Source organism: Siniperca chuatsi, linkage group LG24 (assembly GCF_020085105.1).
Source record: "Siniperca chuatsi isolate FFG_IHB_CAS linkage group LG24, ASM2008510v1, whole genome shotgun sequence".
Classification (NCBI taxonomy): domain Eukaryota; kingdom Metazoa; phylum Chordata; class Actinopteri; order Centrarchiformes; family Sinipercidae; genus Siniperca; species Siniperca chuatsi.
This window is the reverse complement of record NC_058065.1, coordinates 595,185-612,132: the sequence shown is the minus strand read 5'-3', so window position 1 is coordinate 612,132 and position 16,948 is coordinate 595,185. Positions and strand designations below refer to the sequence as shown.

The window sequence follows — 16,948 nt, the reverse complement described above, 5'->3', positions numbered from 1 at the left end:
GATGAGTTATTGATTCTGCCTTCACAATAAAAGGAAGATCCAAGGTGGTGCTTTTATGTTGAAACATGTAACCAGGAGCAGTTTCCTCTGACGGTTCTGCAGTGAAACGGTTCTGGATCTGTGTGAGGCTGGTCTGGACCGGCAGCCCGCCCCCCTTCATGCTGCTCCTTCACGACACGTCCTAAAGGCATCGTTTACGTCTGAGGGGCCAGGTGCTGCTTCACCTGGAGCCTGAAGGCCAACATGAGACCATGTGGTCTAAGCTAGTCCATAATTCACCATGTTGTGTCCTTACGACCAAAAGTTTTAATTAATACCAAATGAATAAATTAACAAATATTATTTATACTGCGAGTATCAGCATTGTTATTATTAACATTTCCTTTTTACCTGATTATCAATGAAAGTACAGATCGATACTGTAACGTAGAAACATGTTTTTACATCGATTAAAAATAAAATGTGAGGAAATAAAACCATTAAAATATTTATTATACAGCTTTTATTTTGAAAACTGGCCCTTCCGGTGAGTCCGTTGACAGTGAGAGCTTCCTCCCCTCCACAATAAGAGCACGCTGCCTGTCTGTCCGGGGCCAGCCCACCTGCGGTTCACCTGACGCCGTAACCCGCGCGCTCCCTTCAGGCTCCCGGAGCGTCTCTGCTCCTGCTGTCATGGCGGATTAGCGAGTTCAGCGGCCGTGTTACCGACGACCGGTCTCTGCTCCCGGTGGCCGCTCTTGTTTTCGCCCCTCCGGGTTTCCGGTGCGACGGTCGGGCGCTGGCTAACGTTAGCTAGCTAAACCGGGACGAACGCGGCGGCTCGGCCCGCAGCCGACTAGCTTCAGAAAACACACGTTTTAATAAGTCGCAGCTTTATTCAGTCTTGTTCCACTAACGAACCCCGAGTCCGGGTGTGTCTGGACTACAGGACCCTTTGGACGATTCGGCCCCGGTAGTAATATAATAACGTCCCGACTGATGGAGACTTAAGGATCCGGATCCGGAGCCGAGAGACGTGAGTCCGCCGAACAGCGTCGGGAAAACCCCGTGTTTCCACACCTCAGCTGCTTCATTCCGGGTTTCCTGGACCCTGACTGGCGCAGGTCTCGGACTGCAGGAGCCCTCTGTGGATGATAAGGCCCCGGGAAGATTCTCCCGATTGATGGGGACTTGAGTTAGGGGCAGGAAGAGGATCCCGAACCGTGTCAGGAAAATCACAGTTTTTGAACTCAGACAGCTTTATTTGGTGTTTTTCCTGCTTTGAGACCCGGGTCCGGATGTTCCGGACTACAGGAGCCATTCGTGGATAATTCGGCTCCCGGTAAACCGTCCTGAACGATGGGGACTCAGGGGCCAGGCCGGAAGAGGATCCCAAACCGGGAGAAGCTGACCGCCGAGGACGATGCGCTCAGCCAGGTCGCACGGGAGGTGAGGCTGCTTATCGATACTGTTATTGATTATTGTTATTACTGTGGAGGACCTGTAATGTTGTGACCGGAAGCACCTGAGAGGGGAGGGCCGATCACACGTCACTCAAATGGCATTCATTATCAATAAACGGTAATCAAAGTGGATCAATAGATGACACGCAGAAGGAAACAATAAATAAACTGACGGAAGTGAGTCAGTTCAATGTGTTTGTTTCTTTTATTTTGTAGTATTTTATTTATTTATATAAACAGGAAGTCGTAAGAATTAACAAAGTGTGTGTGTGATTAGAACGCTTTTATTGTGAAGCGCGCACAGGAAGTGAAGTTTATTTGTTGAAAGGTGGAGGTGATGGTTAGTCAGCTGATCTGAGAGCAGCTGACAGGAAACAGGTTCAGTGACATTCTCACACACACACACACACACACACACACAGGTGTGTCCCACAGGTGAACACACACACACACACACACAGGTGTGTCCCACAGGTGAACACACACACACACACACACACACAGGTGTGTCCCACAGGTGAACACACACACACACACACACAGGTGTGTCCCACAGGTGAACACACACACACACAGGTGTGTCCCACAGGTGAACACACACACACACACACACAGGTGTGTCCCACAGGTGAACACACACACACACAGGTGTGTCCCACAGGTGAACACACACAGTTCAGTACTTTGTTCGCTTTGGAGAAACAAAGTTTAAACAAAGAAAAACACAAAATAAAGTAAAAATAAACGACAGGTGGAATGACGCTCATGAACAGCTCAGGTGAGGCAGGAACTGATCGTTCCCGCTTTGGCAGAGAAATAGATCGGTGTGTCATCGGCGTAACAGGTGTGACACGTCACGAAGGCCCGAGGACCGGGCCCCCCGAAGACCGGCCCCCGAGGACCGGCCCCCGAGGACCGGCCCCCGAGGACCGGCCCCCGAGGACCGGGCCCCCCGAAGACCGGCCCCCGAAGACCGGCCCCCGAGGACCGGCCCCCGAGGACCAGGCAGAGACGGCGTCTCGCTGCTGCACGCCGGGTCGACCCTCCGCAGACTTCAGGGCTGCGTTTCATCGGTCGTGAGGGAGCGAGTCAACGACCACGGTGACTGCAGGTGTAGATCCCCCACAATGCACTGCAGTCATGCGTTCGGTGCAGTAACGTGAACCCGAACGCTTCTGATCCTGAGACGGATCGGACCGACCGGCTGGTTCCAACGCGCCGCCATGTTGGCGCTGCGGCGAGAGAAGCTTCTGTAACATACACACACGATACACACCGAAACACTTGATGATTTTAGCTTTAAAAACTAAAAACGTGTTGCAGTTTAGTTTGATCATCTTCATCTCGGACTAAAACTTTGTGTTTTACTGAACTTCTTATTTTAACTGAAGATTTCAGGTTTGTTTGTTCGGCTGCACACAGGAGCTCTGTGGACTGTTGTCGTTTAAATCCTGTCACTTTTGAATGGAGTCTGGTGTGAGTGATTTTGGTCCTCAGTGAGCGACCTACTGGGAGAGCTGGTGTGTGTGTGTGTGTGTGTGTGCGTGTGTGTGTGTGTGTGCGCGTGCGTGTGTGTGTGTGTGTGCGCGTGCGTGTGTGTGTGTGTGTGTGCGCGTGCGTGTGTGTGCGTGTGTGTGTGTGTGTGTGTGTGTGTGTGTGTGTGTGTGTGTGTGTGACCTCCGTCCTGTAATCCTCTGCAGCAGCACGAACATTAATCTGCATCAGCTGCCGAGGCCGACACAGATCTCTTCATCATCGTCCTCCTCACTCTGCTCTTCATCGTGCCGCCGAGCCGCATGTTTCTACTCGTTCTGTGCTGTTGTCATGGTGATGGAGGTGTGTCTCCTGGTGGGAAGACAGGTGGACGGTCCACATTCCTCCTGCAGAGAGAGAGAGACAGACAGGTGGAGAGGGAGACAGACAGGTGGAGAGACAGACAGGTGGAGAGACAGAGAGAGAGGTGGAGAGGGAGACAGACGGGGGAGACAGGTGGAGAGGGAGAGAGAGAGGGACAGACAGGTGGAGAGGGAGACAGACAGGTGGAGAGACAGACGGGTGGAGAGACAGACGGGTGGAGAGAGAGAGTGAGAGGGACAGACAGGTGGAGAGGGAGACAGGTGGAGAGGGAGAGAGAGAGAGACAGACAGGTGGAGAGACAGACAGACAGGTGGAGAGGGAGACAGACAGGTGGAGAGAGAGAGAGACAGACAGGTGGAGAGGGAGACAGGTGGAGAGACAGACAGGTGGAGAGACAGACAGACAGGTGGAGAGGGAGACAGACAGGTGGAGAGGGAGACGCCCCCTGCTGGAGGAAACTGATGGAACAGAATTAATTAATTATTTCATGTAAATTGGTTTGTGTCTGTTATTAAAATAAGTTTAAGAAAAACATAAAAGTCTCTTAATGTTCATAAAGAGACAAAATAAAAATATTAAAGCCTTTAAAACTGATCAGAGTAATCAATAACTGGACTGGCTTTGAAATGTTGTTATATGCGAGACGTCGCAGTTCTTCTTCATGGTCACGGAGTGTATTGATGAGAAAGTGTGACAGCAGTTTGAACTGATTGATCCAGTAACGTTCAGTAACGTTCAATAAGGTTTAATAACGTTCAGTAACATTCAGTAACGTCCAATAACGTTCAGTAACGTTCAATAAGGTTTAATAACGTTCAGTAACATTCAGTAACGTCCAATAACGTTCAGTAACGTTCAATAAGGTTTAATAACGTTCAGTAACGTTCAATAACGTCCAATAACATTCAGTAACGTTCAATAAGGTTTAATAACGTTCAGTAATGTTCAGTAACGTTCAGTAACGTTCAATAAGGTTTAATAACGTTCAGTAATGTTCAATAACGTTCAGTAACGTTCAGTAACGTCCAATAACGTTCAGTAACGTTCAAAAAGGTTTAATAACGTTCAGTAACGTTCAATAACGTCCAGTAACGTTCAGTAACGTTCAGTAACGTTCAATAAGGTTTAATAACGTTCAATAACGTTCAATAACGTTCAGTAACGTTCAGTAACGTTCAGTAACGTTCAATAAGGTTTAATAACGTTCAATAACGTTCAATAACGTTCAGTAACGTTCAGTAACGTTCAGTAACGTCCAATAACGTTCAGTAACGTTCAGTAACGTTCAATAAGGTTTAATAACGTTCAGTAACGTTCAATAACGTTCAATAACGTTCAGTAACGTTCAATAACGTTCAATAACGTTCAATAACGTCCAATAACGTCCAATAACGTTCAGTAACGTTCAATAAGGTTTAATAACGTTCAGTAACGTTCAATAAGGTTTAATAACGTTCAGTAATGTTCAGTAACGTTCAGTAACGTTCAATAACGTTCAGTAACGTTCAATAACGTCCAGTAACGTTCAGTAACGTTCAATAAGGTTCAGTAAGGTTTAATATTTTATTGATTACTATTGAATCTCATCCCGTTTCTGTCAACATGTTAGTGAAAGATGTTTAATCAGCTTTTAACGTTGCTGGTTCTCAGTTAATCTTATTTATTGATTTTATTTATTGACAAACGAGCAGCGTTTTCACGACTTTAGAGGTTATTTTTACATTTTATATATTTTTAGATCAGCTGGAGAGTTTGACTTTAAGCGTTTAAAGAAGTGATGTTTGATTATTGATAATCAGTAATAACGTTGATCTGTGATTCAGGCGGAGGCGAGGCTGGCAGCGAAGCGAGCGGCGAGAGCCGAGGCTCGAGAGATCAGGATGAAGGAGCTGGAGCGACAGCAGAAAGAGGTAAAGAGGCTTTTATTCTGAAATCACTTTATACAAGTCAACACACATCACATCCTGTCACCTGATTGGTCCAGAGGGTCTGTTGTGTTGTTGCTAGGAGACGAGGAGAATCGTCCGACTGGCTGTTGATTCACAACAGCGCGAGCAAATACTGAAAGCAAACTTGTAAAAAGTCTAAATAAAAATGTTTCTGTTGCACTTCAGCTGAAAAGTTTCTGTCAAAACATCTGAAAGAAGTGGAAGTGGCAGATGTACGAAAATAATTAGTGTTAGGTAAAATTCAACTACTGAAAGAAGTCGAAGTGGCAGTTCAAGAAATGTTGTTTCTTTGAAGCTTTTTTGGGGGAGTGATAGCACTGAAAGAAGTCGAAGTGGCAGTTCATAAAATGTTGTTTCTTTGAAGCTTTTTTGGGGGAGTAATAGCACTGAAAGAAGTCGAAGTGGCAGTTCATAAAATGTTGTTTCTTTGAAGCTTTTTTGGGGGAGTAATAGCACTGAAAGAAGTCGAAGTGGCAGTTCAAGAAATGTTTCTTTGAAGCTTTTTTGGGGGAGTGATAGCACTGAAAGAAGTCGAGGGCGTCAGCTGAAGTGACACTGCTCCAGTACTTTTGGGTCCAAACTACGTAAACTTTATTGATAAACTTCGCACAGAGAAATTGAAGTGTCACACGATGCGGACAATAGACGCATCTGGGTTGAAATGTGTGTAGAGCCGATGACGTGCTGTAGGCATCAAATGTTATTAAACTAAAGTTTCTAATCTAATAAAACCTTTTGAACTAAATCAATAAACTGATTGAACCTTTTTAAAATGTTTCTGGAACTGAATCTCTAATTATTTTTAAAAGGTTTTGTAATCCGCTCCAGGTGAGTTTACCTGTGTGTGTGTGATCCTGCAGAGTTGAAGTGAGTTTGGGGTCAAAGGTCAGCCCGTGTGTGAGGTAACAGAGTGTAAAAGTGCTTTAATCATCAGTCAGTCAGCAGCTTCATGACTCGCTGATGTTTGGATCTCATTATTCCTCTTTTCACTCTGGTGAGTAGCTTTATTATTGTTTTATTCGACGTTAACTGTTTCATTAGAAATGAAAACTAAAGTACAGCAGCTGCTGTCGAACGTTTGACCAAAATAAGATTTTAGCTGGTTTGTATTTGTGCAAATGCATCAAGGAAATGTTCACATCATGACAGTTACAGTGACGTGTGTTTATAAAGCTTTAGTTTTAGTTTATCAAGAATAATCACAAGATTTATTAGCAGCTGTTGTGTTTTTAATAACAAGAAAAACGTCATTGAGACAAAGTTTGTTCAACGGAAGAAGAAAATGTTCTTTCATTATAGAAACGAAGCGCTTGCTTTGTGATGGTAGCAGAATATTTATATAATCATAGTTTAAAAACAGATCGTTCTAACAGCAGAAGTGGATTTTAAAAGTTTGGATGTGGAATTTGCTCATGTTGAATAATAAAATCAAATAAATCAAGTTAATAATATTATTTAGTATTTCTGAAAATCCCAAAGTTTGAAAGTTTTCGTTGTTTTGTTGCAGCTGTGAAATCAAACGTTGCTCTGATGAGTTGATCCGACGTCGTGTAACGGCCCTTTAAGTTTCTGACGTCAAACTGAATCTTTAACACTTCACTCTGAATTAAAACGACACTTTCTGAGATACAGCACAGCCCTACCAACCAATCAGAGGCTCAAACGACTCTTACTGGTTTAATCACATGGGTTATTTCTGGTAAAAGTCGCTTATTTCAACGCTTCGTTTCTAAATGCGAGTCGTGTGAAACAAAAACAATCTGCTCACGTTACACTTCGACTTCTTTCAAATGTTTTGGCTCTAACTTTTCAGCTGAAGTGGCAGTTCACGAAATGTTTCTTTGAAGCTTTGTGGGAGTAATGGCACTGAAAGGAGTGGAAGTGACGCTGCTGAAAGGAGTTAAAGTGTGACTTGAATTTGAAGCAGTGAAAGCAGTTGAAGTGCATGTATACTGTATGATATATAGCATGACACAACATGATGCGACGTGGCATCGTGTAAAATTATATAATGTAAACAAAAGCTGTTGTTTGAGCATGAAAGTCGAACTCCGACAGGTGGACAGGTGTGTTGAAACTGTACAGCGAGTGACTGACACACCTGCGACCTCTGACCTCTCGTTTCTAACCTTCAGTCTCTCCTCTCGTTTCTCCTCCCGCCCGCTGTAGCTGTTTCACAGCCACAAGGTACGACTAACTCCTCCATTCCACCTTAAATATGAGCTGCTGTGTTTGTTTTAGTCCTCTGGGAGAACCGGCCGGGTGGGGTTTACTGCCCCACCCGCCTGCCACGCCAAGAGGTTTCAAACAAACACGCCTGTTTATCTCTTTGAATCTGAAACCTGAACTTTCATTTTTCATCTTGTTCTAACGTTTTTCTCGTCTTCCTCCTGCTCCTCCTCCTCCTCCTCCTCCTCCTCCTGCAGAAGTATTATGGTCTGGATAATAAGTGGGGTCACATTGAACAGTGGATGGTAGGACTCTTGAGGACTCTTGAGGACTCTTGAGGACTCTTGAGGACTCTGTATGAGCTGCTGTCTGACTCTTGAAAACCTCATATCTTTTAAAGCTGATTTCTCTGATCAGCTGTGATTGACCTCTAAACAAACAACAGGAAGTGACATCATTATGACCCCTGCAGATAATTGGTGGTTTTATATGTTATTAATAACAAAACACGCAGTGAGGTCATGGTTCATCCTGGGAATCGGACTGAAGTCAGCTGACCTCCTCGGTGTCTGTGCTGCCGAGCAGCTGGAGGTCAAAGGTCAAACCAGTCCAACCCACCATGACCCAGTTTACCCACTGGGACAGTTAGGAGGTTTTCATGTCAGCAGGAAGCAGCTGCAGTGCTCAGACAGACTCTCATGGATTAACCGCTTGTTTAATCCACGTCTGGCAGATAATCTGAGCGCGTGCAGAACACTTTACCATCCTCGAACACGTGTGACTGAGCTGCACGCTGCCTGCCTGTCTGCCTGCCTGCCTGCCTGTCTGTCTGCCTGTCTGCCTGTCTGTCTGCCTGCCCGCCTGTCTGTCTGCCTGCCTGCCTGCATGTCTCTCTGTCTGTCTGTCTGCCTGCATGTCTCTCTGTCTGCCTGCCTGCCTGCCTGCCTGTCTGTCTGTCTGTCTGTCTGCCTGTCTGTCTGCCTGCCTGTCTGCCTGCCTGTCTGTCTGTCTGCCTGCCTGCCTGCCTGCCTGCCTGCCTGCCTGCCTGCCTGTCTGTCTGCCTGTCTGCCTGCCTGCATGTCTCTCTGTCTGTCTGTCTGCCTGCATGTCTCTCTGTCTGCCTGCCTGCCTGCCTGTCTCTGTCTGTCTGTCTGCCTGTCTGTCTGCCTGCCTGCCTGCCTGTCTGTCTGTCTGCCTGCCTGCCTGCCTGCCTGCCTGTCTGTCTGTCTGCCTGCCTGCCTGCATGTCTCTCTGTCTGTCTGTCTGCCTGTCTGTCTCTCTGCCTGTCTGCCTGTCTGTCTGCCCGCCTGTCTGCCTGCCTTGATTTTAGTTTTTTAAGCACCTGCAGGGTTTGTGTTTCCCCTCAGCATGTCTGCCAGGTTACTCAGCTGAGCCTGTGTGCTTTGCCCCTGGGTTCTGTCTGTCAGGCAGCAGCAGGCCTTAGTGGGCTTGTGTATTAATGAGATGATGAACAGTGAGTGTAATAAAACCAGACGTGTTCAGAGGAAACCTGACTGTCACTCTTCTTCTACAGTTTCAGCTCTTTAACTTGCCTGTTGTCTTTCTTCTTCGTGGCCTTTCAGGAGGACAGTGAGCGGTATTCTCGCCACTCGCGGAGACACGCTTCGGTCTGTATCTCTTCATCTGTCTTTATTTTCTTCCTCTCCACTCCTCCTCATCAGTCTGTTCCCACAGCGACCACAATATCAGCCGCCCGTTTCGCCGTTCGTCCCGCTGACGAGCTCACGTTGACGCTTCATTAGGAAGCTCGGCTTTGATCTGATGCTTAATGACTTGATGACGAGGGGGTGCGGGTGGCAGGTCACTGAGAGCCGCCCAGGTTTTATATATTTGTGTGGGTGGTTGGTCCCTGAGAGCCGCCCAGGTTTTATATATTTGTGCGGGTGGTTGGTCACTGAGAGCCGCCCAGGTTTTATATATTTGTGCGGGTGGTTGGTCCCTGAGAGCCGCCCAGGTTTTACAGGATATTTGTGCGGGTGGTCGGTCCCTGAGAGCCGCCCAGGTTTTATATATTTGTGCGGGTGGTTGGTCCCTGAGAGCCGCCCAGGTTTTATATATTTGTGTGGGCGGTTGGTCACTGAGAGCCGCCCAGGTTTTATATATTTGTGTGGGTGGTCGGTCACTGAGAGCCTCCCAGGTTTTATATATTTGTGTGGGTGGTTGGTCACTGAGAGCCTCCCAGGTTTTATATATTTGTGCGGGTGGTTGGTCACTGAGAGCCGCCCAGGTTTTATATATTTGTGCGGGTGGTTGGTCACTGAGAGCCGCCCAGGTTTTACAGGATATTTGTGCGGGTGGTCGGTCACTGAGAGCCGCCCAGGTTTTACAGGATATTTGTGCGGGTGGTTGGTCACTGAGAGCCGCCCAGGTTTTATATATTTGTGCGGGTGGTCGGTCACTGAGAGCCGCCCAGGTTTTACAGGATATTTGTGCGGGTGGTTGGTCCCTGAGAGCCGCCCAGGTTTTATATATTTGTGCGGGTGGTTGGTCACTGAGAGCCGCCCAGGTTTTACAGGATATTTGTGCGGGTGGTCGGTCACTGAGAGCCGCCCAGGTTTTACAGGATATTTGTGCGGGTGGTTGGTCACTGAGAGCCGCCCAGGTTTTATATATTTGTGCGGGTGGTCGGTCCCTGAGAGCCGCCCAGGTTTTATATATTTGTGCGGGCGGTCGATCACTGAGAGCCGCCCAGGTTTTATATATTTGTGCGGGTGGTCGGTCCTGAGAGCCGCCAGGTTTTATATATTTGTGCGGTGGTCGGTCCCTGAGAGCCGCCCAGGTTTTATATATTTGTGCGGGTGGTTGGTCACTGAGAGCCGCCAGGTTTTATATATTTGTGCGGGTGGTCGGTCCCTGAGAGCCGCCCAGTTTTATATATTTGTGCGGGTGGTTGGTCACTGAGAGCCGCCCAGGTTTTATATATTTGTTGGTCGGTCACTGAGAGCCGCCCAGGTTTTATATATTTGTGCGGGTGGTCGGTCACTGAGAGCCGCCCAGGTTTTATATATTTGTGCGGGTGGTCGGTCACTGAGAGCCGCCCAGGTTTTACAGGATATTTGTGCGGGTGGTCGGTCACTGAGAGCCGCCCAGGTTTTATATATTTGTGCGGGTGGTTGGTCACTGAGAGCCGCCCAGGTTTTACAGGATATTTGTGCGGGTGGTTGGTCCCTGAGAGCCGCCCAGGTTTTATATATTTGTGCGGGTGGTCGGTCCTGAGAGCCGCCCAGGTTTTACAGGATATTTGTGCGGGTGGTCGGTCACTGAGAGCCGCCCAGGTTTTATATATTTGTGCGGGTGGTTGGTCACTGAGAGCCGCCCAGGTTTTACAGGATATTTGTGCGGGTGGTTGGTCCCTGAGAGCCGCCCAGGTTTTATATATTTGTGCGGGTGGTCGGTCACTGAGAGCCGCCCAGGTTTTATATATTTGTGCGGGTGGTCGGTCCCTGAGAGCCGCCCAGGTTTTATATATTTGTGCGGGTGGTTGGTCACTGAGAGCCGCCCAGGTTTTATATATTTGTGCGGGTGGTCGGTCACTGAGAGCCGCCCAGGTTTTATATATTTGTGCGGGTGGTTGGTCACTGAGAGCCGCCCAGGTTTTATATATATTTGTGCGGGTGGTCGGTCACTGAGAGCCGCCAGGTTTTATATATTTGTGCGGGTGGTCGGTCACTGAGAGCCGCCCAGGTTTTATATATTTGTGCGGGTGGTTTGTCACTGAGAGCCGCCCAGGTTTTATAGGATATTTGTGCGGGTGGTTGGTCACTGAGAGCCGCCCAGGTTTTATATATTTGTGCGGGTGGTCGGTCACTGAGAGCCGCCAGGTTTTATATATTTGTATTTGTGCGGGTGGTCGGGGTCACTGAGAGCCGCCCAGGTTTTATATATATTTGTGCGGGTGGTCGGTCACTGAGAGCCCCAGGTTTTATATATTTGTGCGGTGGTTGGTCACTGAGAGCCGCCCAGGTTTTATATATTTGTGCGGGTGGTCGGTCACTGAGAGCCGCCCAGGTTTTATATATTTGTGCGGGTGGTTGGTCACTGAGAGCCATGGGTTTTATATATTTGTGCGGGTGGTCGGTCACTGAGAGCCGCCCAGGTTTTATATATTTGTGCGGGTGGTCGGTCACTGAGAGCCGCCCAGGTTTTATATATTTGTGCGGTGGTTGGTCACTGAGAGCCGCCCAGGTTTTACAGGATATTTGTGCGGGTGGTTGGTCCCTGAGAGCCGCCAGGTTTTACGCCCAGGTTTTATATATTTGTGCGGGTGGTTGGTCACTGAGAGCCGCCCAGGTTTTACAGGATATTTGTGCGGGTGGTTTGGTCGGTCACTGAGCTGCCGCCCAGGTTTTATATATTTGTGCGGGTGGTTGGTCCAGAGCCGCCCAGGTTTTACAGGATATTTGTGCGGGTGGTTGGTCACTGAGAGCCGCCCAGGTTTTATATATTTGTGCGGGTGGTTGGTCACTGAGAGCCGCCCAGGTTTTACAGGATATTTGTGCGGGTGGTCGGTCACTGAGAGCCGCCCAGGTTTTACAGGATATTTGTGCGGGTGGTCGGTCACTGAGAGCCGCCCAGGTTTTACAGGATATTTGTGCGGGTGGTCGGTCACTGAGAGCCGCCCAGGTTTTATATATTTGTGCGGGTGGTCGGTCACTGAGAGCCGCCCAGGTTTTACAGGATATTTGTGCGGGTGGTCGGTCACTGAGAGCCGCCCAGGTTTTATATATTTGTGCGGGTGGTCGGTCACTGAGAGCCGCCCAGGTTTTATATATTTGTGCGGGTGGTCGGTCCCTGAGAGCCGCCCAGGTTTTATATATTTGTGTGGGTGGTCGGTCACTGAGAGCCGCCCAGGTTTTATATATTTGTGCAGGTTGATATTTCCGTGTTTTATTGCGTTGGGACCTGAACGAGCACAGCAGACGACGGGGCGATGAATAAAATTAAACAGAGACCAGATTCACAGGTCAACAGCTCTGTTCAGTGCCTTCGATAGACCGGGACAACCTGCCACGTCACGCCAGGATGGGACTTTGGACCAGGATCGAGTCTGAGTCCGGGTCCACCTGATCCGTCCTGCCACTGATGTGGGTTTACACGTCCAGCGGCTGACGGCATGGATGGGGTCTGGAGCGGCGAGCGTGGGTGGGGTGTTGCACAGGTTCACGTACTGTGATAGAAAACAGGTTTGAGGTCTGGTTGGACTCGTCAGTCAGTGATCCGATCATTTAGTTTGATCGCTGATCAGTTTCTCTGCTTGTGTTCAGGAAGTTAAAACAGCAGGACCCGGAGTCCATGAAGAAGCTCTCATTGAATACGCAACAGTTTAGATGTGATGAAGCCGCCACGAGGGTTAATACGACGCAGAAGCCTCCTGACCAGGACCAGGTTCTGGACCAGGACCAGGACCAGGACCAGACTGGTCTCAGTCTCCTGTTGTCTGCGTGCTGAACTCTTGTTTGTTCGTGTTTGCAGATGTCAGATGATGAAGAGAGGATGTCTGTGGGGAGTCGAGGAAGCTTCAGGGTGAGTCTCACACACACACACACATTAACACACACACACACACACACACACACATTAACACACACATTAACACACACACACACACACACATTAACACACACACACACACACACACACACATATTAACATTAACACACACACACACACACATTAACACTCAAACACACACATTAACATTAACACACACACACACACACACATTAACATTAACTAATGTGTGTGTGTGTGTGTTAATGTGTGTGTGTGTGTGTGTTAATGTGTGTGTGTGTGTGTTAATGTGTGTGTGCGTTCCCTCCCACAGTCCGACCTAATAAAAGGCAACTGCGCGTTACGACACACTGCTGAGGTCAGAGGTCAGAGAGTAAACACACAGCAGATGATCCGCCTGCACCTGATCAATAATCAATGACAGCCGCAGGTCACATGATCCTGTCGCCGTCAGCTTCTTTATAACGACGAGAGTGTCGACGCAGTTCACACGGTCAGCCGGTCTGTTCACTGAAGCTAAAAGTGGCTGTTTTACGAGTGAAGTCTGGTGCAGCTCCTCGCTCTCTCGGCTACGGGGTCGCTCTCTGACGTCACTTCCTGTTTGTCGTTCGTGTCCGCGCTGTCGGGTAGAAGTAGACGTGAAGATGAGCTCATTAGGGACGAATCAATATCAAAATGAAATCACGAAACGAATGCACTAAAGCTAAACTAAAGGAGATTCTTCATCGTCGTTCGCAGCTTCCACGTGTCGATCTCTTTACTGAAATATGTTTGTGTCATCAGCGCACAGAGCAGCAAGAGGAGCTCTGATTGGCTGGCTGCTATTAGTGTGGCCAATCGGAGCTGCTGTTACTGCACCTTTTTATGTTTAGAAACTAAGTCCTGTTAGTTTCATGAGACCTGTTGGACTTTTTAAACAGTTTAAAACGTTCAGTTTACTGTCAGAAGATCTCGTGAAGCCGAACCGGGACAGAAATGACCAAACCGGTATGAGTCACGTTCTGTTTACGTCCTGATAAACGGACTAACACAGCTGTTTCCTCTCTTCCTCCCTCTCTTCCTCCCTACTTCCTTCCTCCCCCAGCCTTCAGACTACAGTGGGTTTCTGGGCTCCAGCTCGCGAGCCTCCTCCAGGGCCAGTTCAGCCCGTGCGAGCCCAGTGGTGAGCTCTCTTCTCTGGGTCTCTGTGTGACCGTCTCCCCCTCTCCCCTCTGGTTCTCGTGTTTCACTCTGTTGTTTTCTTCTCACTTTTCTGTCAACATACTAATCAATAACTGTCCGCAAGCAGCTTCAGTCAATAAAGTTTATCTGAACGGAGCTCTTTAAATACAGTGTCTCCATGGTAACACATGGATCCGATCGATGGGTAAAGTGTGTGTTTGTGTGTTCAGGTGGAGGAGAGGCCTGACAGAGACTTCCTGGATAAAGTAAGTCAACTTTTCTTTTTGTTGTTTAAAAAAATATTAAAACGTCGTTTGTTCAGATCATCGTTTTAAACGCTTTCGCCCACATTCAGTCGCACTCGCCTGGTGCTTGGATCTTTACGAGAGTTTAAATAAAGTTGTGAAGGTTTAAACAAGCTTTGACTGTCTCATGGACTGTGTAGCAGAAGTGGGCGTAGCCTCCACTTTGGCATTTTGGCCGTCGCCATCTTGGTTTTTTACAACCAGTGGCCATATTTGGACGAGGGGGTGGAGCTACGCAGCATAGCAAACGCTACGTTATTAGCTAACGCTAGCTTGGTTAGCAAGGTGTAGCTGTAATTGACGTTAACTGTGGTTAATTGGGATGCTAATTTAGGAAAACACCGACCCAAAAACAAGTTGATTATTGATTATTGGTTTGATTTTGATCATTTTATCTGTCAAGGCTCTAAAACAGGAAACAGTTTTGAAAACGTAACTTTGTTCATTTGTAAACTAAAATTGAATTCTGTAAACTATTTAATGTAACAAATTAATATTGTAAAATAAAGTTTACATTTATTTAAACTGTAAACAGTTAATTTAGTAAAAAGCTTCATGTACTTTGGTTGATGAAGAGTCCTCAGGTTACGGTAGCGGTGATGAAGAGTCTGTAGCGGTGATGAAGAGTCCTCAGGTTACGGTAGCAGTGATGAAGAGTCTGTAGCGGTGATGAAGAGTCCTCAGGTTACAGTAGCGGTGATGAAGAGTCTGTAGCGGTGATGAAGAGTCCTCAGGTTCTGATGGCGGTGATGAAGAGTCTGTAGCGGTGATGAAGAGTCCTCAGGTTACGGTAGCGGTGATGAAGAGTCTGTAGCGGTGATGAAGAGTCCTCAGGTTACGGTAGCGGTGATGAAGAGTCTGTAGCGGTGATGAAGAGTCCTCAGGTTACAGTAGCAGTGATGAAGAGTCCTCAGGTTCTGGTAGCAGTGATGAAGAGTCTGTAAGCGGTGATGAAGAGTCCTCAGGTTACGGTAGCAGTGATGAAGAGTCCTCAGGTTACGGTAGCGGTGATGAAGAGTCCTCAGGTTACGGTAGCAGTGATGAAGAGTCTGTAGCGGTGATGAAGAGCCTGTAGCGGTGATGAAGAGTCTGTAGCGGTGATGAAGAGTCCTCAGGTTACGGTAGCGGTGATGAAGAGTCTGTAGCGGTGATGAAGAGTCCTCAGGTTACGGTAGCAGTGATGAAGAGTCTGTAGCGGTGATGAAGAGTCCTCAGGTTACAGTAGCGGTGATGAAGAGTCTGTAGCGGTGATGAAGAGTCCTCAGGTTACGGTAGCGGTGATGAAGAGTCTGTAGCGGTGATGAAGAGTCCTCAGGTTACGGTAGCGGTGATGAAGAGTCTGTAGCGGTGATGAAGAGTCCTCAGGTTACAGTAGCGGTGATGAAGAGTCTGTAGCGGTGATGAAGAGTCCTCAGGTTACAGTAGCAGTGATGAAGAGTCCTCAGGTTACGGTAGCAGTGATGAAGAGTCTGTAGCGGTGATGAAGAGTCCTCAGGTTACGGTAGCAGTGATGAAGAGTCCTCAGGTTACGGTAGCGGTGATGAAGAGTCCTCAGGTTACGGTAGCAGTGATGAAGAGTCTGTAGCGGTGATGAAGAGCCTGTAGCGGTGATGAAGAGTCTGTAGCGGTGATGAAGAGTCCTCAGGTTACGGTAGCAGTGATGAAGAGTCTGTAGTGGTGATGAAGAGTCCTCAGGTTACGGTAGCGGTGATGAAGAGTCCTCAGGTTACGGTAGCAGTGATGAAGAGTCTGTAGCGGTGATGAAGAGTCCTCAGGTTACAGTAGCGGTGATGAAGAGTCTGTAGCGGTGATGAAGAGTCCTCAGGTTACAGTAGCGGTGATGAAGAGTCTGTAGCGGTGATGAAGAGTCTGTAGCGGTGATGAAGAGTCCTCAGGTTACGGTAGCAGTGATGAAGAGTCTGTAGCAGTGATGAAGAGTCTGTAGCGGTGATGAAGAGTCCTCAGGTTACGGTAGCAGTGATGAAGAGTCTGTAGCGGTGATGAAGAGTCCTCAGGTTACGGTAGCGGTGATGAAGAGTCCTCAGGTTACAGTAGCAGTGATGAAGAGTCTGTAGCGGTGATGAAGAGTCCTCAGGTTACGGTAGCGGTGATGAAGAGTCTGTAGCGGTGATGAAGAGTCCTCAGGTTACAGTAGCGGTGATGAAGAGTCTGTAGCGGTGATGAAGAGTCTGTAGCGGTGATGAAGAGTCCTCAGGTTACGGTAGCGGTGATGAAGAGTCTGTAGCGGTGATGAAGAGTCCTCAGGTTACAGTAGCGGTGATGAAGAGTCTGTAGCGGTGATGAAGAGTCCTCAGGTTACAGTAGCGGTGATGAAGAGTCTGTAGCGGTGATGAAGAGTCTGTAGCGGTGATGAAGAGTCCTCAGGTTACGGTAGCGGTGATGAAGAGTCCTCAGGTTACGGTAGCGGTGATGAAGAGTCTGTAGCGGTGATGAAGAGTCCTCAGGTTACGGTAGCGGTGATGAAGAGTCCTCAGGTTACAGTAGCGGTGATGAAGAGTCTGTAGCAGTGATG

The 16,948-nt window shown here is 47.9% G+C and overlaps 2 protein-coding genes across 9 annotated transcripts in view; both read left to right on the top strand.

Annotated features, from left to right (window-relative positions):
• Window positions 1-16,948, top strand: part of LOC122871907 (NLR family CARD domain-containing protein 3-like) — a 752,187-nt gene that overhangs the window by 321,022 nt on the left and 414,217 nt on the right.
• lrrfip1b (leucine rich repeat (in FLII) interacting protein 1b) overlaps window positions 503-16,948 on the top strand; it is a 33,030-nt gene continuing 16,584 nt past the window's right edge. Inside the window, exons 1-8 of one of the 9 annotated variants that reach the window (XM_044187427.1) lie at window positions 503-1,428; window positions 5,123-5,209; window positions 7,418-7,435; window positions 7,675-7,722; window positions 9,001-9,045; window positions 12,911-12,961; window positions 14,034-14,111; window positions 14,341-14,376. In XM_044187427.1, coding sequence (XP_044043362.1) covers window positions 1,339-1,428; window positions 5,123-5,209; window positions 7,418-7,435; window positions 7,675-7,722; window positions 9,001-9,045; window positions 12,911-12,961; window positions 14,034-14,111; window positions 14,341-14,376 — 453 coding nt within the window. In that variant the 5' untranslated portion in view covers window positions 503-1,338. Of the gene's footprint in view, window positions 1,429-5,122; window positions 5,210-5,259; window positions 6,243-7,417; window positions 7,436-7,674; window positions 7,723-9,000; window positions 9,046-12,910; window positions 12,962-14,033; window positions 14,112-14,340; window positions 14,377-16,948 lie in introns of those variants that run through there. The other 8 variants (XM_044187431.1, XM_044187437.1, XM_044187428.1 and 5 more) reach the window with 8 other exon arrangements.